This window comes from Bos taurus, chromosome 11 (assembly GCF_002263795.3).
Source record: "Bos taurus isolate L1 Dominette 01449 registration number 42190680 breed Hereford chromosome 11, ARS-UCD2.0, whole genome shotgun sequence".
Lineage (NCBI taxonomy): Eukaryota > Metazoa > Chordata > Mammalia > Artiodactyla > Bovidae > Bos > Bos taurus.
This window is the reverse complement of record NC_037338.1, coordinates 106,012,922-106,032,618: the sequence shown is the minus strand read 5'-3', so window position 1 is coordinate 106,032,618 and position 19,697 is coordinate 106,012,922. Positions and strand designations below refer to the sequence as shown.

The 19,697-nt window shown below is 66.2% G+C and overlaps 2 protein-coding genes across 2 annotated transcripts; both read right to left on the bottom strand.

Annotated features, from left to right (window-relative positions):
- Nucleotides 1-4,160: 4,160 nt before the first annotated feature.
- Nucleotides 4,161-7,547, bottom strand: LCNL1 (lipocalin like 1). Its single transcript, XM_059891919.1, has 6 exons — nt 6,339-7,547; nt 5,884-6,023; nt 5,306-5,379; nt 5,064-5,174; nt 4,705-4,806; nt 4,161-4,450 (listed from the first exon to the last, which is right to left on the bottom strand). Exons 1-6 carry the CDS (start codon nt 6,435-6,437, stop codon nt 4,425-4,427), a joined length of 552 nt encoding a protein of 183 aa, XP_059747902.1. The 5' UTR covers nt 6,438-7,547; the 3' UTR covers nt 4,161-4,424.
- Nucleotides 7,548-7,649: 102 nt separating this feature from the next.
- PTGDS (prostaglandin D2 synthase) lies at nt 7,650-10,704 on the bottom strand. Its single transcript, NM_174791.4, has 7 exons — nt 10,543-10,704; nt 9,692-9,831; nt 9,509-9,585; nt 9,030-9,146; nt 8,787-8,888; nt 8,154-8,179; nt 7,650-7,805 (listed from the first exon to the last, which is right to left on the bottom strand). The coding sequence occupies exons 1-6, from the start codon at nt 10,654-10,656 to the stop codon at nt 8,154-8,156; spliced, it is 576 nt and encodes a 191-aa protein (NP_777216.1). The 5' UTR covers nt 10,657-10,704; the 3' UTR covers nt 7,650-7,805.
- Between the last annotated feature and the right edge of the window lie 8,993 nt (nt 10,705-19,697).

Sequence of the window (19,697 nt, the reverse complement as noted above, 5' to 3'; positions counted from 1 at the left end):
TTGGAATTCTCTTGCCTTTTCTATGATCCAAAGGATATTGGCAATCTGATCTCTGGTTCCTCTGCCTTTTCTAAATCCAGCTTGTACATCTGGAAGTTCTTGGTTCACATACGTTTGAAGTCTAGCTTGAAGGATTTTGAGCATTACCCTGCTAGCGTGTGAAATGAGTGCAATTGTGAGGTAGCTTGAACATTTTTTGGCATTGCGTTTCTTTGGGATTGGAATGAAAACTGACCTTTTCCAGTCCTGTGGCCACTGCTGAGTTTTCCAAATTTGCTGGCATATTGAGTGCAGCACTTTCACAGCATCATCTTTCAGGACTTGAAATAGCTCAGCTGGAATTCCATCACCTCCACTAGCTTTGTTCCTAGTGATGCCCACTTGACTTCACACTCCAAATGTCTGACTCTAGGTGAGTGATCACACTTTGTGGTTATCTGGGTCATTCAGACCTTTTTTTGTACAGTTCTTCTGTGTATTCTTGCCACTTCTTAATATGGAACCTCCTGACTCCATTTTAAATATGGTTTCTATTTATTAATCTTTACATTTCCGCCTTTGGAGATGTCTCTCTGAAAGCATTGCTGATCAAGCCGCAGTTTTTTTTTTTTTTTTTTCCAGATTCAGCAACTTTTCCTCTTGATGCCAGGGAGGACCCTTCCTGGATATCGTGTCCCTCGGGACAGGGAGCGTGCACATATGGAGATCTCTTCAGGTCAGAGTCAAGTAACAGAACGGGTCGGAGGAGGCGCTCAGAAATCTGCCGTCTGAAGTCTGTGTCTTAGAACAGTGGATGCAGAAGAGCACACTCGAGCCGGAGAGAATTAAACACGCACTCTGGGGAGACATGGTTGATGCAAGAATTAAGGCATGGGGGAGTGATTCTGGATTATACGGAATTTGACTTAAACTTTATGCTAATTAGAGCAGCCTGTCTTATGGCCTGTTGAACATTAACTGTGTATCTGCTTTAACACACTGAGGAGGGAGGGGGAAATGCATTACCTGATTGTTTAGAATGTCCACTCTGAATACAGGGATAAATGCCACCTCCTGCCCCTTCCTCCCCAGCGACAGTGCTATATTCCTTCGAAGATGAGATTTCCCTCCCCAGACACCAAGGTCACGCTGACTGGCTGTGCACCTGCTAATCTGTCTTCGGACCTTGAGAAAATGTAACCCCGTCATGTTTGGTGTTTGCTGTTCTGACAAGATATAAAACTGGTGCAGGCATCCACGCTGGACCCGGGTGGCCATTGTGGGTGTGGTTTCAGACAGCTCCTGCCTCACTGGGAACTTGAATTTTTAAACTGTATCAGACTCAAGGTCATCCCCAACTGCGCTTTGCTAGTCCTCCCACCTGCGACCTTATGGTCTCAAGGCCTCTCCTTGCAACTTTGTATCTTGGGCCCCACTGATTCCTGCTCTACAAACAGCCTTCCTCCTTGTCAGCTTCAACCCTGATTCCTGACAGTTTCTGTATCTTTGCAGTTTTTGCCTGTATAAACGTCCCTCCGCATTTTGCAGCCTGGGGAGCACAATTCAAGTGCTTCTTAAATCTGGGCCTTCTGCCCTACAGTCCTCGGTTTAGCTCAGATAAAACTTTTCTATTCCTATGGTCAATGTAAATCACCAATAACCCATCTAAGCTGATTAACAAGGAGAGCTTGAAAGAAAGAAAAGACACAGTTTAAGAAAAAAATAGAGAGAGAGAGGGTTGGGGGACTCCCCTGGCAGTCCAGTGGTTAGAACTCCGTGCTTCCAATGCAGGGGGCATGGGTTTGGTCCCTGGTGGGGGAACATGCCATGTGGCGTGGCCAAAAACACAGAGGAGGTTTAGGAGGAGGCTTGGGAGGAGCCCCTGTGATTCCTCCGGGCCCGTGCTGTGGGTTGGGAGGATGTTGGAAAGGCTGGTTAGAGGCTGAAACTGAAGGCTCCTGAGTGCTTAGGCGTGGAACAACCTTTTTCCCAATGACCTGGCTCTTTGCAATAACACCGGTGGGGTCAGCGGAGGGGGCCCTTGTTGGCCACCTAAGGTCTTTGGCCTTTACTCTCTTGAGGGGACCCACGGGCCGGTTGTGGGCTGAGGAGTGGCGCGCTGACCATGACACCTGCAGCCTTGGCACGGGTGGGCAGATGGCTGAGGGCTGCCCCCTTGTGGCCAGAGCGGGACGTGCAGGACTGGGCGCATCGGCAGGCGCCAGGGGCGTGGCCCTTCCTGGGTCCAGAAGGCCGTGAGCGCAGGCTGCATCTCCTCACGCCAGACCCTTCCCGGGGACCCTGGAGGGGACAGTGAGCGGGGAAGGCAGGGGTCGAGAGCCTGCTGGAGAGGCGGCCCCCCAGCCCGCCCCACAGTGAGTCCCCGCTCGTAGGCGATTTCCAGGCCGTCTTCTCAGTCTGTGTGGAAGCCGAATGCCAACCAACGATCCAGCCGATCAACTGGGAATTCCCTGGCGGCCCAGCGGTTAGGACCTGTCGCTTTCACCGCCGGGGCCCTGGGTGTGCTCCCTGGCTGGAGAGCTAAGTTCCCACAAGCTGTGCGTCTCGACCAGGGGAGCTGGCGGAGGGCACGCTAAATAGAAACTGGTTCATCGTCAGTCCCTCCGTAGATGCCTGTCTCGTGGGCAGCTGGCATCTCTGGTGGGAGGGGCTGGCTCTCTGCGCCTTCCCACCTACTGCCCGTCTCTGCGGGACAGGTGTCAGGCTGGGGGCAGGGGCAGACGGGACAGGTCCCGCCCCTGTGGTGCCCACAGCGGGCCAGAGCCTGGCAGGCCGGCCAGGCAGCAGTGGCACTGGTGGGGTCCAGGTGTGCAGGGGTGAGGGGCTGTCTGGGACCCCTGGACGTGGGGGCTCGTCCTCCCAGTGACCGTGCTGGCGGGAAGGGCCCAGGTGGAGAACACTAGTCTGGTAGGACAGGGCTGTGTTTCTACTGAAAAACATCTAGTCAGCTGAAGAGCAGAAAGAGTAGCATAGCAAGCTATTACCCGGGGACCACGCTCAACCTCTGACACGTTTACATCTTGCGCGATTGTTTTCTGAACGAGTTACATTACAGATGTCATGCCGTTTTACCCTGAAATGATTCAGGGCCAGCCGTGAAAGGACAGCATTATTTCCCTCATAAACATAACGGCAGGACAGAGATCTGTGGGCAGGCGTCAGGGAGGTGGGGTGCTGGAGGGCAGGCTAGGATGGATGCGGTGCAGGCACTCCCCGGGCTGTGGTGTGGGGGACCCCCGGCTGTGGTGTGGGGGACCTCGGACTGTAGTGTGGGGGATCCCCCGGCTGTGGTGTGGGGAGACCCCCGGGCTGTGGTGTAGGGGACCCCCCGGGCTGTGGTGTGGGGGACCTTGGACTGTAGTGTGGGGGATCCCCGGGGCTGTGGTGTGGGCGACCCTCCGGGCTGTGGTGTGAGGGACCCCCCAGAGCCGTGGTGTGGGGGACCCCCTGGGCTGTGGTGTGGGGGACCTTGGACTGTAGTGTGGGAGGCCCCCCGGCTGTGGTGTGGGGCGCCCCCAGGCTGTGGTTTGGGGGACCCCCCGGACTGTGGTGTGGGGGACCTCGGACTGTGGTGTGGGGGACCCCCCGGCTGTGGTGTGGGGCGCCCCCAGGCTGTGGTGTGGGGGACCCCTCGGACTGTAGTGTGGGGGACCCCCGGCTGTGGTGTGGGGGGACCCCCGGGGCTGTGGTGTGGGCGACCCTCCGGGCTGTGGTGTGGGGGGACCCCCGGGGCTGTGGTGTGGGCGACCCTCCGGGCTGTGGTGTGGGGGACCCGGTGGGGGGGACCCGGGGCCCGAGGAGCCCAGGTGCCTACCGGGCGTGGGTCGGGGGTCTCGTTCTCGGGCAGCTGCAGGTCTGCACCCCTGGCCTGGCGCCTGGGGTCCGAGGGGGACTCAAGGAAGCCACTGAGACGCCTTGTCCGGCCACCAAAGGAGCCACCTCTCTCGGGCCTAACTTCTGCCCAGGCGGTGGGCTGGGCTGCCGGGCAAGTGTCCTGCCCTGTCCCTCCAGGCCCCCGGAACCAGCTGCGGAGCGCGCCCCGGTGGGGATGGAGCCCGAGCCGCACACTGTTCCTCTCAGGCGGCCCCTCTCGCGGGGCGCCCCCGCCGCGGCCCACCCGGCCCCTCTGCCGCTACGTCCAAGAAAGGCGCGGCGCCGGCTTGTGGAGACTCTTTATTGTGCTGGGGGTGGGATGGAGAGGCAGCCGCTCCTCGAGGAGGGCTGGGCCGCGGGCACCGCCAACCCCGCCCGGCTCCAGCTCCTGCGCTGGGTCCCCGCTGGGGTGGGGCTCGCGCCTCTCCCGCCCCGCCCTGCCCAGGGTGGGCAGGGCCTCCAGGGTGGGCGGGGCATCCGTGATGTGTGGGCGGGGCCTCCCGAGTCTGCCGGGCGCTGGGCGGCTGTGGTCCAGGCCGGCTCGCGCTCACCTAGGCCAGGACCTCCGCGCACTGGTCTGTGGAAGAGAGCGGATCCTGAGGAAACGCCCGGCTCCCCCTCCCCACCTCCCCGGGGCAGAGGTCCCGGACCCTCCGCCGAGGGGCCAAGCCCCTCCCCTGCCTGTGATCCCCTCCTCCCTCCCTGGCCCTCCTGTTGTGCGTCCAGCGCCCGAGGAGTGAGCCTTGGGGCCTCCCGCACCCCCTAAACCCCAGTCTAAGTCGGAGGTCCTTCTGCCCCTGCAGCGCTGGGCGGCCTAGAGATGGTGCTCACCTGACTTGGGCAGCAGGACGCCCTGGCTGGGGTTCAGGCCCACTTTGGGTGCCAGCTGCTGCATCCTCTGGGCTCCTTCAGGAAACAGCTCTGGGGCCCGGGCTGAGAGCAGGGGCGCGGTGAGCAGAGGGGCAGGGCTGGGACGGGGAGTGGGCGGTGGGGCGGGGCTGGGGAGGGGCCCAGGGAGACACGGGGAGATGCTGGTTTCACCTGCCTCCCAGTCGGGGCTGGCTGGGAAGGCACACGGGGACACCGCAGACCAGACCTCCCGTGTGACCCCAGAGGAAGGCCGCGATGGGGCCAGGGTGGTGTGAGTGCGGCTCTTCAGGTGGGTAGGTCTCCCACCACGTGTCACCCACCGTAGAGCTGCAGCCAGATGTTCTTTACACCCCCCTTCTGAGTCTCGAAGTACATGACGGCGAAGTGCTTATAGTCGGTGAAAGCCACCCTGATGTCGGTCTGGGCCATAGCTGGGGGCGCGTGGGAGCCTGCTGAGCTGGGCGCCGGCCTGGACGCCCCCTGCCCATCCCCACGGTCCCCGCGAGCTGGCCCTGCCACTGCCCCCACCCGACCAGCACTGCCCGCGACACGCAGGCCTCACCCTCGTTGCTGAACTGCCCGTCCACGGTCCCCTTGGTGAAGGTGCTGTCTGTCTCCTGGCACCCGCCATCGGGCCTGGGAAGGGGACCCCAGCGGCCTGAGTTGCAGCCCCTGCCCACCGCCCAGCCCTGCTGGGTGTCCTGAAGACGCTGCCCGACCGCGACAAAAACAGCTGCCACTTAGCTGCTGCCAACTGCCCCAGGGCCACCTGTCTCCCATCAGATCAACGCTTGATCACATGGGTGCTTTATGATTCACTTACAGGAGAGGAGACACCCTGGGGCAGAGGGACACAGCCAGGGGACGGGGGGCCTGTAGGGTCTCCCCGTCGCCCCTCGAGACACCGGCACACGTGCATACGCGCGCACACACACGGACATGGCTCCCCCACACGCTCAGGTGGGGCCCCTCTGAGGAGCAGGTGAGTGGGGCTGCTGTTTCGACAGCCCTGAAGCCTAGCATGGGCGGGCCTGGCTCTGGGGTCGGGCGTACCCCTGCTTCCTCCTGGCTCCCACCTGACCCCAAGCTGGCCAGGCCTAAGGCCAGCCAGTCCAAGGTGGGACTCCTGGGATCACTTACGTGGGGAACCCAAACTTGATGCCCAGGTTGCCGTTGGCCAAGGAGGTCACCAAGACCACGGGCATCTTCATGTTGTCCTTGGCATCCAGGAAGCTCTGGTCGTCCGACACCGCCCCAACCACGTACCAGGGGCCCTGGAACTGCAGGGGGACGGGGCGAGCTGGGGGCAGCCCTGGCTGCCACATCAAACCTGAGTCGAACTTGGGGGGCAGCTGCAACTCATCTGGCTGGCGGCCCAGCAAGTGGTGGGGACAGAAGTCAGACTAGGGGCTGAGGGGCCCACTCTCCTCTGCAGCCCCCCGCCCCAAGTCAGCTGGGCAGACAGATGCGGGCTTGGTCCCCTTGAGCTGAGCTTGAACCAGAGTGGGGGCTGGGTTGGGTTCCCCCAGCCCTCTGGCCTATCTGGTAGAATGCAGTCAGACAGAGGCTGCCAGCCCGGGCATGTCCATGCGCACCTGGCTGGCATCAAAGTCAGCCTGGATGGGGACCTGGGCCTGGCCTGGGGCTGCAGCGAGTAGGGCGAGGGTCCCGCTGATCAGCAGCGTCTGCAGCATCCTGGAAGGTGGCTGTTGTCGACGGCACAGGGCTCAGGAGCAGGACAGGAGGGTTGGGGTGGCCTCTCCCACTGTGCCTTTATGCCCCTGAGACGCCCCGGTGTGCTGGCCTGCCCGCCTGGGACATGCCCCCTCTGATGATAGGCTCCGATCAGGTTGCTCCCTGGAGCACTGGCCTGGCCGCCTGGGACAGACCCCACTGTGATAGGCTCCGATCAGGTTGCTCCCTGGAGCACTGGCCTGCCTGCCTGGAGCACCCTGGCCCAGTGGCCCCCACCAGACCCCGCCCATCCTTCCTGGGGAGGGGGCCGGATGCCCCGGAGCAAGGGGAGGCAAAGGCCTGGCAGGCCCTGTGGGATGTGGCCTCCAGCCCTGGGCTCAGGCAGAGCCTCGGGAAGCCATTCCAAAATCTCACACTCACCTCTGACCCTCACAACCTGGGGGCCTGGACAGGGCCTGGTGGGCAGGTTGCTGTGGGCACTATGCCTTTTGAGCCAGGGGGCCCAGGACAGGGGCCTGAGAATGGTTACACTGGCTGAGAAGCTGGGGGCAGCAGGAGGCGAAGGGCGGGCTGGGAGAGAGACCTCGCGCAAGGCTCGGGTTAGCTCGGGTGCCAGGGGCCAGCGAGTGGGCAGGGCTGTGCCCTTGAGGCCCAGGCCAGAGGCCGGGGGTCTGGGGGCTCTCAGGCGGCCCCAGGAGATGGGGGGTGGCCGTCTCCAGCCCCCCTCGGCCAGTCTGTCCTGTCTGGGGTGCATGGACACTCCAGCTTCCTTCCCCTCTGTGCCCTCAAACCCTTTTCTCTGCCCCGTCTGAGGGCACAAATCCCACTCCTTCAGAGCTGCCCTGGGCCTGGGCCTCTCCTGGCCGGGGTGGGGGCAGGCTGTGGGCACCTGCTCAGAACCGGCCAGCTGTAGCTGCACCTTGAGGGGGTGGCTGGAGGGGCTGCAGTGGGTGGGATCCGGCCGCGTGGAGTGGGTGGGGACATAGCTTCCCTGGGCTGTCCAGGCTTCCGGCCAGCCGCCTCTCCCACACCGTCAGGGGCCGAGCTAGTGTGCCCCTACCTGCCCCTCAGGGCGTCCCGCAGAGCCAGCCGCTGAGATTTCACAGAGGATGAAGGGACTCCCAGGCCCAAAGCAAAGGGGGGCGGTCAGCTCCCCAGAGAGCTGGCCAGAGCCAGGCCCAACTGCAAGACAGACAGTCAGGAGGCAGGTGCTGACTTGCTTCAGAGTTTATTTTCAGAGCGGGAATAAAGGCTGAGGGGGGCATGGATGGCGAGGGGCCGGGGCTGGGGTCTCAGGCTGGGGTCTCGGGTGTTGCAGAAAACGGCTGAGCAGGGCAGAAGGGCCAGGTCCTGAGAGGCAGACTCACCTGGGCAGGACAGCGGGACCTGTGGGTGGGGCTGGCCACAGGCCCCCCACCCCAGGACCCCAGCCCCCTCCAGTCTCAGGTCGCGAGGGCCTTTCCACTGAGGCCTCTCAGCAAAGGGCACCGGCCTCCTCTGCCGTCCCCTGGTCTTCCCACCCCAGTCCTGTCCCGGCCGCCCGCTCCGCCCGCTCCCAGTGACCTTGCTGAACCCCAGCGGAGGCCCCTCCGCGAAGCAGCCCTTGTCAGCCGGAGGCCAGCCCTCATGGCAGAAGGGAGGCTGTTGGTGAGCGTGTGTTGAATGAACGAGTGAGGGGGCTGCTGGGTGAAGGTGGCCCCCAGCCCCCCACTCACCTATGGGTGCTCCTCCATGCACTTGTCTGCCAAGAAAGAAGCCCAGGCCTGTGGTCAGTGCCCCAGGCCCGCCCCGCCCACCCCCTGCTGCGGGCGTGGAGAGCATCTCGTCGACCCCTAAACTGCTGACTGTCACCCCCATCACTCCCACCCCTCCCCCAGGCTCTGTCTACCCCTCCGGAAGGAAGACCTGGTGCCCCCCGGGCCCAGAGCAGGCTGCCTTGGCAAGGAGGCCATGCGCGCTTCAGGGAGCCTGTGCTGAGCCCCATGTGGCTGTCCCTGTGTCCCGATGCGGACATCCGTCCACAGGCCCCGTTTCTAGGGCCTGCCCCGCACCCCTCCCAGGCTGGGACCTTTGCATCCCCAGGGCCGACCCAGGGCCTGGCACACGGTGGGCATGTGGTGAATCCAGGGAGGCGGTGTTTCCTGAGGAGCATCTTGCTGGGCCTGGCCCAGGGGCTGCAGACCAAGGTCTCGGTGTGAGGCCAAACCGCCCCCGCTCCGGAGGCCGAGCACCGGTCAGTGGGCAGTCTGGCCGGACGGACTGCACCCCTCGGCCTCCCCCAGATCAGGAGACAGTCTGTCTGCCTCTAATCTGACCTTAATCCCCTCCCTTCAGATCAGTGCGCTCACCAGTCTTCGGCAGGAACACAATGCCTTCCTCTGTGAAGCCCAGGCTCTTGGCAAAGGTGGTGAAGTGTTCCTTGACCTCGGCTCGGGGGTTCTGGGAGCGGCCTGGGCAGTGGGGAGCAGCCTTCGGCCTCCGTTTGTCTGGAGGATCCCCGTTCTGCCCCTGCTCCCAAGCCCGGGGCGCCCCCAGACACCCCCGCGGGCGGAGCCCCAGGCCCGGTGGAGGGCGCGGCGTGGGACACGTACTGTAGAGCGTGGCCATGCGGAAGTCCTGCCCCGGGCCTCGGACACCCTCTGTGTAGAGCAGGGCGTAGGTCTCGTAGTCTGTCTCTGCCACTGACACCTCGTGGGTGCTGCTCCAGTCTGGAAACCCGGGAGACAGCCCCACAGGGCCCAGTGTCCCCAGACCAGAAGGCCTCAGAAAATCAGGGGTGCATGGGACAGCCACAGACCCCGCAGCCACAGCCCTCTGGGGAGGAGGAGAGACGGCCAGGGGAGGTCATCCCAGGCAGGGATGGGCAGGAGGGCACGAGTCCTGGGGTGCAGAGCTGCCAGAGGAGCGAGGGGAGCGTGGGGCACAGACAGCTGGAGAGAGCCCTTCATGGGGGGCTGCTGGGCAGGCCCAGGCCGACCCTGGTGGGGCAGCCACCCCCTCACCCTCCCCTGTACTGCCAGGCAGGGTTGCCGAGTCCCGGCCAGCAAGTGTCGCTCCTGGCCACACTCACGAGGGCTGGTGTAGCTGTAGCAGCCTGGGGGGCCGGCGGGGCGCAGCAGTAAGGTCCGCGTCTCACACTGGTCTTTCCTGTGGGCAGGTCATCCTGGGGTCAGGGGTCAGGTGCTGGGCGTGTCCCCAGATTGCGGCCCTGCGCCGGGAGCTCTGGGCCCCAGATGCCCGCCCCGCTGCCCACCTGAGGAAGGTAGAGGTGAGGTTGAGGCCGCCGTCCGCCGCGGGGGCCACCACAGACTTGCACATGGACAGCACCTTCTTCTTCTCCAGGAACCAGCTCGAGTTGGAGGCAAGGCCGGAGGTGAACCAGCGCCCCAGAAACTGCGGCGACAGGACCCCATGCCGGTCGGCCGGGACACTCCGACCCGCCGGGGGTGGGCGGCCCGCCCGGCTGCACCCACCCCGGCCCGCACGCCACCCGGCACCCCTGCTCCGGCGCGGCCCCGCCCGCTCACCCGGGCCCCGCCCCCACCGCGGGGTCCCCGCCCCCGCCGGCCTGGGGAGGGGGGCAGGGGGCGGCCGGCAGAGGGCGCAGGGCCGTCCCTAGCGGGGTCGGATGCGGGCGTGGGGCGCGGAGCTGGAAGACCCGCTCCGACGTGCTCCAGCAAACCCCCGCAGGCCTCTGCGCGCGTGTTCAGGGGGGAGGGGGCGCGCACCGCGGCGCACTCGGTCCGTCGCCATTCCTGGCGCCATCCCGGCTCCTCCGTCATCTGCGCCCTCGCGCACGGAGGTGCGTCCCGGCCCAGGTGTGGAAAGTGTGCCTGTTTGCCCTGGGCGTCGTGAGCTCGTTGGGCTAACCGTGTTGGGTTAGGGGTGGCGAGCGCGCGCTCCCGCTCACAGGCGCGTCCCTGCCCGTCGGGCTCCTCTCTGTAGGGCTATTCTCTGTCGGTGAATCGCCTGGGGAGGCCTCTCCCGGTCAGCCTCCTCCGGCCGGTCCAGCCCTCCTCTTCTGCTTCCCCCTTCCCGGGGAGAGCACCCCACTCCCCACGGGCACCGTCCTGTCTCTGCACCAGGCAGGGAGCCCTCCCTCACCTTGTCCTCTTCGAAGTTGGGCTGCAGGGCGGCCTGGGCGGGGGCTGGGGTCTGCAGGACCCCCAGGACCCCCAGCAGGAGCAGCGCCATCCACAGCCTATTCGGAGTGGCCATTCTCCCAGGACCGGGCTGGCGGCACAGGCAGAGAGGCGGGCGGGAGGCAGGGAGGCCGCCCGGAGACCCCTATTTATGGGCCTGGCTTGGCCTCCGCCCAGGCCCAAGGACAGCCCACTGCAGGCTCGTGACGCGGGGGGGTGACAGGACAGCGGAGTCCAGCGGCGGCCTCGCCCCCAACAGGGCTGCTTATGTAATGGCACTGACTGAGACGGCCTGGGCCTGCCCCCCGGGCCGAGCTGGGGGGGCAGAGGCCCCCGCATGGCGGGGCCCTCCTCCACCCTCGGAAGGTCCACTCCAGCAGCCTGGTTGGGGCAGGGGGCAAGTGCCTTGGTGCTGCCCTGCCTCTGGGGTCTCTGGTCACTTGACTCCCCTCACAAGCCCTGCCATTGTTCTGTGTCCAAGCCTGGCAACCCTGGGAGGCGACACAAGGCCCTGTTTGCACTGCCTGAGTTTCGTCCCGGAAGGCCCAGCAGGCCAGGGGGTGATGGGAAACTTGGGCCAAAGGAGAGAAGCCAAAGCTCCCCCCAGAGTGGAGCCCGAGGGCCTGGTTTGCAACACAGCGTTCCCGGAGCCAGCTGGCGGGGTCTGGCTGGGGGACCCCAGGGCATCCTTCCCAGCCTGGGGCCCACAGCCTTGGGCAGAGGACCATTCCTCACACTTGCACACCCGCACAGCTCCACACCTCCACATCTGCACACCTCCACACCTCCACACCTCCACACCTGCACACCTCCACACCTGCACACCCGCACACCTCCACACCTGCAGTGGCCCCACCTGGCCTGTCCTATTACCTGGGGTGCCAGGCTGGTGCCTCCCCTGGGGCCAGAGGACGTGAAGTTCCCCCACACTGCAGAGAGGGCCGCCTCCCCCAGAGGCCTCCCTGGGTTGACGGGCTGTCTCTGAGCCCGTCAGGTCCTGGGCCCTGTTCAAATCTGGCAAGTGTCCCCTGTCCCTCTGGTCCTGACCAAGGCCACCCCGACTAGCCAGGGCCTGAGCACAGGACTGAGTGGGGTCAGCAGCTCTGAGCAGCAGTGAGTGGGTGGGTGCACGCACCTGGGGTGGGGGCTGGGGCGGTGAGGCTGGGGAAGGAGGTCCCGAGCGCGGTACAGAAACAGGGGACACGGCTGTGGCTGGGGGGCACAGGAGCTGGCGCACCCCCTGGGCCCAGCCCACCACGGGACGCAGCCCCTGTCCGGTGCTTGGCACCTTCTGCCCGGAAGCTGGATACTTGGCAGCCTGGCCTCTGGCTTTGGACCAGACCCAGGGCTGTCCGGAAACCACGCGGAAGGGGAGGCGTGGGCCAGGTCAGCTCCCTGAATGGAGCCAGCGCGGGCCCTGCCACCCACCTCGCAGGGGCAGGACGGCGGGCCCCAGGCCCACAGGGGTCCTAGTGAGGGCAGGGTGCCCGGCCAGACCTCTGCTGTGGGGGCCCCACCCCGGCGGATGGTCCAGGATCCCAGAGCACAGAGTCGGGGTTTTGGGTCGACACCACAAAGAGGGCCTCCTGCCTCCTCACTGGTGCCAGGGCTGGCGGGGGCCGTCCCAGGAAGAGGCCAGTGTTGGGGGCGCCGGCATAGGAGGCTGGAGGTGGGGGCGAGGGGAGGTGGGCCCAGGCAGGTCCGAGACCCCCACTGCCTCTGCCCTGGCCTCCCATGCACCCCGCCCCTCCGTATGCTTAAGGCCGTGGGGGGACAGTCTGCCAGAAGCAGACAGGAGTTGGGGAGCAGGTCCCGGGCCCTGCACCGCCCTGGGGCTGCCCCAAGCTGCAGCCTGGCCCAGGGGCAGAGCGGGGGGCTCCTTTCAGGACGGCAGAGGGCCAGGAAGAGGCGGGTGGGAGGGAGGCCCGGGACGTCCGTGTGGGCCCCGGTCTCCTGCTGTTCATCACTGAGCCCGGCGGCTCTTTGGCCGTGGGGAGGCTCATGGGTCCGCGGGGCTGAGCTGTGTGCCTGCCGAGCCCCGGTCACGCCAAGACCAGAGCGCCTCCGCCAGCGGTAAACATGTCGCAGAGCAAGGCAGGGGATTAAGGCAGGTAGAGGGCAGAGAGCGTGCCGGAGGAGGCGGCCCAGGACGCGAGGATCACGGACCAGGGCCCGCAGGTCCCTGGTGGGCAGGCCCCGCCCCCCACAGGAGGGGCCCTCGGGCAGGGTCCCCAAGGTGCCCCTCTAGGGAGCAGGGAGGCTCCGGGGACCCTGGGCGCCCACCTCCAGGCCCAGGGTTAGGGAGTACATCCGCCTCCCTCTTCTGGCCACGGACACCACGTCCCTTCCTCCCCTGCTCCCAGACTGGCCACTGCGGCTGACTGTGGCCTGGATGAGGCCTGGGGGTCTGGAGGAGCAGGAACTGCATCGGCCCCTCGGTCTCCCTGTGGCCCAGACGGAGTTGGGTGGCTGGGCTGGTTCGTCCACACTGTGGAGTGAGGAACTGGGCCTCAGACCCCTTCTGCACGGGCCGTGTTCAGCAAGACCCCAGGCCTCCAGGGGTCTGGGCGGGGGTGGCCGCCCTTCCCCCGGGCCTCCAGGGGGTGGGCTGAGGACTCCTGAGGCCCCTAGAGGGGAGTCTCTGAGTGCTGCCAGTGGAACAGCTCGGAAAGCGGGCTGTTGGTGGCCACCGTGCCCATTGCACACCGCCCTCCAGGGCCCCGCGGGGCGGGCGGCCAGGGCTCAGCCCTTCCTGGCCAGGAGGCTGGGCTCCCCATCTGCCTGTGCTGCAGCTGGGGGGGCCCCCCGCCCAGCCCCTGCCCAGCGCACGACACAGGAGGCCCCCCTCTGCTCAGATGGGCCCGGTCTTCCCTTGGGGCCTGGCGGGTGCTGCCCTGAGTGCTGGATCCTGCTCAGACCTCCACCTTGGGCTGCTCCCCGGGGCGGTGGGGGGCTTCCCTACCTTCTCCCGGCCCCCCATCTCAACGCTTTCCTGTCGCACCTGCTCCCGAGTGGCTGATCCTCTGAGCCCTAGTCTGCTCCGCGCTACTGACCCCTCCCCAAGCCCGACCAGCCCCACCTTCCCTGTCTCCCAGTCCACACCCCACCCTCCCGCCCCCACCAGCCCTTCGGAGCCCCCCAGCGTGGCCTCCCCACTCTGGGCCACTCAGTGACTGCTGTGGGGCAGCCACTCTGATGGCTGATGGCTGGAGGAGCAGCTCTTTCTGACGAGGAGCCTCTGTCTGTCTTCCCAACACATTTCCCACCAGAGAGAGGCCAGGCTGCAGAGGTGCTGGGGTGGGCGGAGCCCCCAGTACGCCCCCAACCCTGCCCCTACCAGCACCTCTGGACAGCCTGGCTTGGGGCTGGGGAGGCGGGGACAGGGTGAGCTTGGGCTAGAGGGATGGGGTGGGCACCGCCGGGGCTGGTCTCCTGGCAGCTCCCTGGGAGGGCAGCGTGCTCTGCCTGTGGGGCCTCGTGGGGATCATAGTGTGGACCTGGGCAGCTCTGTTCCGGGAGCCTCTTTGCAGCGCTGGGGACTTCTGCGGGCAGGGCTGGGTGGAGGTCGGGGGGGCCCTTCCCCAGTCCTCCCAGAAGTCAGGCTGCCGGGACCTTGAGCAGGGTGCGGTTGGGTGGGGGCTTGGGCCTGGCTGTGCTCCGGAGGACCCAGGGCGCGATTTCAGGGCCCAGGAAGCGGGTGCCAGGGGAGCTGCTGGGCCCCGCAGCAGGAAGAGGTGGCCCCCTGAGGGAGCTGTTGATGGGGGGCACACGCACCAGCCCCCCTGGGGGCAATAACTCGATTCTGCCAGGTCCAGGTGAGGTGGGGCCCTCGCTTGTGACTCCCACAGAGATGCCTGCGTGGTCTCTCCCCTCCCTTCCTGCCCGCGGGCCATGCAAGGCTGTGGCTGGGGAGGGGCGGCTGGGGGCATCTCAGGCACCAGGGTTCCCCCGGCACGGTCATGCTCCCGTGGCTCTGCTCTGAGCTTGGCCTGCCTGTGGTCAGCCCTGCAGGCTGGACCTCCTCTGCCCTCCAGGTGGGGGGTGCGCACGGGACATAGGGAGGCAAGGCCCCTCCTGGCACCAGCTGAAAGTCCAGCCACCAGCCCTGGGAGCCCAGGCGCTCTCGCTGGCTCTCCGAGGGTCAGGCAGGTGGGGCGGATGAGAGGACACGGCCCTGACCCGGAAGGCAGGGTGGCTGCTCTGAGCCCAGGAGGCCAGAGCTGGCCTCTCAGGAGCCCACACCCAGCCCTGGCATCAGAAGGGATCCTCCAGAGGCTGACCCGGGTCTCCCCTCAGGCTCGTCCCCTCCTCCGGGCCCATCGTAGTATCCGGTAGCTCTGGATGTGACTGGACCCGGGCTGTCCGTGGGCCCCGCGGGCACGTGAGCCACAGGTCAGCAATAAGCAGAGCTGAGGCTGCGGTTTCCGTGGAGCCCGGGTTCTGGGAGTGAGGGGGGATGGGCATCTGCCTGGGGGGTGGGCGCTGGCCGCAGGCGTGCCAGGGGTTGGCTTGGACACTGGGAGGTCACAGGTGCCATGCTCCTCCTTCTGGCTGGGTGGGTTGGAGACAAGCCTAGACTTGATCTCCTGGGGGCAGTGACGGGCCCCAGTCTCCATGCAGTGCCCCCCGACATGGCTGGCCCTTCAGAGCCCAGGCTCTCCCCACACCCAGTGGCCCCTCGCTGACCCACCTCACAGGGACTCACAGGGCCCTGGTGGACCACACCTGCTTGCTGCTCGGCCATCAGCAGCCCCCCCACCCCACTAAGCCTGCGGGAAGGGGCTCAGAGGGAGCTGGAGGGCAGGGGGCATACACCCCAGACTCTACCTCACCCGTCAGGCCAGCCCCCCACCCTCCAGGTGGCTTACAGCCCTCGGGGCTGCCCACTTCTGAGATGCTCCTAGCACGAGGGGGTCCCCAGCACGGAGATTTTAAGTGGAAGAGGGGCAGAACCCTGGGTCACCCAGAAACTGCTAGAAAGATCATTCCAGAAAATGCCTGAAGGCCTCCTCCCCTTTCCCTGAGCCTTCACCGGCTCCTGGATGGGTCCCATGTCCAAGGCTGCCCTGGGATAGATCTGGGGTAGCCAGGTAGAGAGAGGCGCAGAGTGGCCACATTCAAGGAGGGAGTGGGGGCCCTAGGTCTGCAGCCGGGCACCGCCAGGGCTGGCGAGCTAAGGGGCTCAGGACTCCGCCGCGCCCACCCAGGCCCCAGAGGACAGCTGCTGTGCGACTTAAGGAGGCGAGTTCAGACTCGGGGTGCCCCCAGGCGAGGCCATCTCTGAGTTTCTGCCCAGACCACGTGGGTCCACTCGCCCCTGGGCGGGCTCCGCCTGTGTCTCTGTCCGCTCCGTGCCCTGGGCTGGCCTTCGCTGACGCCGGTGATGACCACATGTCCACTCTGCATCTTCTTTCCCAGCCCGGGAGGTAGGGCTGGTCTGGGGGCCCGAGGACGCTCCGGGCCAGCAGGGCCCAGGGCTGCTCCGCCACCCCCAGGGAGGCCGAGGCGCTGCAGCGCTCTGCCCCAGGGAGGGGTGGGCAGGGCTCCGGGAGAGTGGCCTGCCGTTCACACCACCACCTGTCCTGGCCTCCCTGAGCCATGACACTCAGTGTTGGGGCTTCCAGAAGCATCCTGCCTGGTGGAGGGTGGTCGGAGCTAAACTTGTCTCCTCCCCTTCGGAAGGCCGCGTGGGTGGTCTTTGGGAAGGCGGGGCCTGTGGTCACCACGTTCCCTGGGCATGCGCTGCACCCCTGAAAGGGCCCTGAAGCTGAGACTGCTCGTGGGGTCTTGCGCCTCCAGGGCCTCAGGGGAGTCTGTGGATTCCTCTGTAACTTGACCGTGTCAGGCTGGCGTGAGGGTGCACAGGGTCCCCTGGTGCCCGCAGAAGCCACAAGGCTGCCACTTGGGTCTGGGCCCGAGGCCCTGGGCTGGGCACGCTCCTGTGGTGGGCGCTTCTGCCACTCAGGGCCCCGGGGGTGGGAGCCCAGCGCCCAAGCAGGGCCTGCAGCAGGGGGGCCCCTGGGGGGGTGCTGGGCTCTGTCTGGGTCGCCCCCAGCTCCCCGCTCCCCAGGCTCCTTTTGGGTGCTGGCGACGGTGGCCTGTGTGTGAGGAGGGGCCCAGCTCTGCTGGTCCCAAGAGCCCAGGATGGCCGGAAGCGTGCCCAGCCATGGGGTGAGGGCCAGAGAAGGAAGCCAGGACAACAGCAGATAGGACGCTCGGGCTCCAGGTGCCCCCGCAGTTTGCCCTGTGGCCAGGGCCACCCCGGCATCGGCCGTCGGGCGGTCCTGCCCGCTCCTCCCCACACCAAGCGCTCACTCCTGGTGAGGGCGGGTGTGGGCACCGATGGCTTCAAAGGACAAGGCACGGGCAGGGCCTCGACCAGTGACCAGCGGTGACAGCAGGGCAGCCCAGGGCAGGGCCGGCTCAGAGTCGGGGTGCAGCGTCTCAGGAGAGGGGCGGGCCTGGGCCATCTGGGAGCAGATGCCCCGCAGAAACAGAGGCAGGAGAGACGGGGTGGGGAGACAGACCCTGGAGGGAAGGGGAAGCCTGGGGGGCAGGGGCCTCTGTGGAGAGGGGGACCCGGGGCAGAGGGACCTGAGTGGGGAGGGAGCTCCGGGGGTCTCGTCCGCGTCTGGGGGCAGCTCGGCAGGCGTCCTGGGGCTCCTCGGCCCGCCCCAGATCCCTGATGCGCTCAGTGAGGCCGGTCGGGCCCTCTCTCACTTGCTGTGTTTCTTCTGAGACCCTGAAGCTCATCTCGCATTTGTAGCTTTAACCTTTCATCTCGAGAATGCCCCCTGCCCAGCCCCCCAGCACATGTCCCCTGGGCCTGTGCCCTCCCTCCTCCAGTCACACAGATGGCCCCGTGAGTCAAGTCCTCTCTGCCCTCGGGGTGACCCTCCCCTGCCCTGTCCTCCTCCACCCAAGTCCCCTCCCCCAGCCCCCTGCTCCAGTCCCCTCCCCCAGCCCACTCCCCCTGTCCCCTCCCCCAGCCCCCTGCCCCAGTCCCCTCCCCTCCCTCAGTCCCCTCCCCCAGTCCCCTCCCCCAGCCCCCTGCTCCAGCCCCCTCCCCCAGCCCCCTCCCCTGTCCCCTCCCCAGTCCCCTCCCTCAGTCCCCTCCCTCAGTCCCCTCCCCCAGCCCCCTGCCCCAGGCCGCCCCCAGGTGCCCTTTCCTGGCTGCTGTTCAGGACCTTCTGTGCTCCACTCTGGGGCCTCCAGGGGCCCCAGTCCTGCCCTGGACCCTTTTCAGGAGCCGCTGCACCCAGTCTAGCTGCCTGGGTCCTGATGAACTCCTTACCAGGGGGCCTGGGCCAGGACACAGGGGCCTGGGGTCCAGCGTCGTTCCCTCCCCAAAGGACCCCACCCCACCCGAGCGCCTCGGCCCCTGGGGCTCTTGGGCCCCCACCCTGCCCACCTCGGCCTCCTGGGCCAGGGTTTGGGCAGGAAGGCAACGTGGTCACAGGTGATGCCCAGGCTCCGGACAAACCTGATGAATTTCCCCCTCAAGTTTGTTCAGCTCTTCCATCGGTCCTGTGAGCAGGAGAGGTGAGCCCTGGGAGGACCTTCCCTCCAGAGCCTGCCTTCTGCTCTCGGGGACCTGCCTTGACCTCCACACAGAGGGCCTGGCTGATGCTGACTGACCGTGCCTCCCATCTGCCTCCTCCTGCCAGTGAGGCTGCTCACCATGGCTCACCTCTGGGTGCCCCTCAGGCCTCCCCTGGCTGCCCTGTGACCTGGGGAGCAGCTCTGGGTCCTTCCTGGGTGGGGGACCCACCTTCCAGGCCCCCAGGGACAGGATATGGACTCAGTGCTTGCAGGGTGGGGCCCGGTGGGGAGAGGTAGGTGGAGGGAAGCGGGTGAGTCTCCCGGATGGAGGGGCTTTGGGGACGGCGTGAGGCTGGGTGAGCGGGGTGGGGAGTCTGGGGTGCCTCAGGAAGGATCCTGTGCCCACATGTTTCCCAAGGGGCCACAACCCTCGGGGGTGCCTGGTGGGTGCTGAAGTCGGGGTGTCCTGGATGAAGTCGGCGTGCCCTGGGTGAAGTTGGGGTGTCCTTGGTGAAGTCAGGGTGGCAAGCCTCTTGGGTACTGAAGTCGGGGTGTCCTGGATGAAATTGGGGTACCATGGATGAAGTCAGGGTGTCCTGGGTGAAGTCAGGCTGTCTTGAAGTTGGGGTATCGTGGGTGAGGTCAGGGTGCCCTGGGTGAAGTCAGGGTGTCCTGGGTGAAGTCAGGGTGTCCTTGGTGAAGTCTGGGTGTCCTGGATGAAGTCAGGGTGCCCTGGGTGAAGTTGGGGTGTCCTGGGTGAAGTCGGGGTGCCCTGGGTGAAGTCGGGGTGCCCTGGGTGAAGTTGGGGTGCCCTGAGTGAAGTCGGGGTGCCCTGGGTGAAGTCCCCGTGTCACTGGACCCACCCGTCTACCACCAGCCCCCGCCCGGGCGCCTCCTCCCCCCGCCAAGCTCCGGCTGCACCTGCCTGGCTCCTCCCCACCGGGCGCTGTCGGCCTTCCCACCTGTCTGTACGGGGGTCACCCTATGTTGCCCTGCCTCCCAGCAGGGGCCCTTGACATCCAGCCTCCCCCAAGCAGAGAGCAGTGATGGGAAAGTGAAGGTCATCCTTGAGCTTGAAGATGCTCGAGGTCGTCCTGAATCAGGCATGGTCCTCCCTAAAGGAGCTGCCCGCTGGGCCAAGGTGGGGAACACCACCTTTGAAACCGTGGGGGCTGGGGCTGGGCCGGGTCCCGGGAGCCCCGTCCACCCCGCCCGGGCATCCCAGAGCCAGGGACCCTCTCAGCCGACAGAGCCCGTGCTGGGGCTGCCCTGAGGCACCGACCAGGGCCAGAGGCTCCCCGGGGTTGACAGGACAGGCCGACCCTGGCCTCCCTGAGCCGTGGTCTCTTCCTATGTAAGGAGGCATGGAGATGTTCCCGCCTCCCCAGGGCTCCACGGGTCCCATCTGCCTGCTCTCACCCTCTTCCCTCCATCCTGGCAGCTTCAGGACCCTCAGGCCGGGTGCCCTCTCACCCCATCCGCCTCAGCTTGTGCCCAGGACAGATCTGGAGAGGCCCGCTGGGGCCCCGGGGAGATGGAAGCCCTGGAGCTGGCTGGGGCCCAGGGCCTGGCTCT

Bases quoted from the DNA above. Each gene is read 5' to 3' on its own strand.
- LCNL1 (XM_059891919.1), bottom strand. From the start codon at position 6,437: ATGCTGCAGACGCTGCTGATCAGCGGGACCCTCGCCCTACTCGCTGCA. The intron at 5,380-5,883 runs GTAAGTGATCCC...TCCCCTTCCCAG, and splicing joins ATCAAGTTTGGGTTCCCCAC to GCCCGATGGCGGGTGCCAGG. The intron at 4,451-4,704 runs GTGAGCACCATC...TCTCTTCCACAG, and splicing joins CGTCCTGCTGCCCAAGTCAG to ACCAGTGCGCGGAGGTCCTG.
- PTGDS (NM_174791.4), bottom strand. From the start codon at position 10,656: ATGGCCACTCCGAATAGGCTGTGGATGGCGCTGCTCCTGCTGGGGGTC. The intron at 9,832-10,542 runs GTGAGGGAGGGC...CTGTCGCCGCAG, and splicing joins CCAACTTCGAAGAGGACAAG to TTTCTGGGGCGCTGGTTCAC. The intron at 9,147-9,508 runs GTGAGTGTGGCC...CCGGGTTTCCAG, and splicing joins CTACAGCTACACCAGCCCTC to ACTGGAGCAGCACCCACGAG.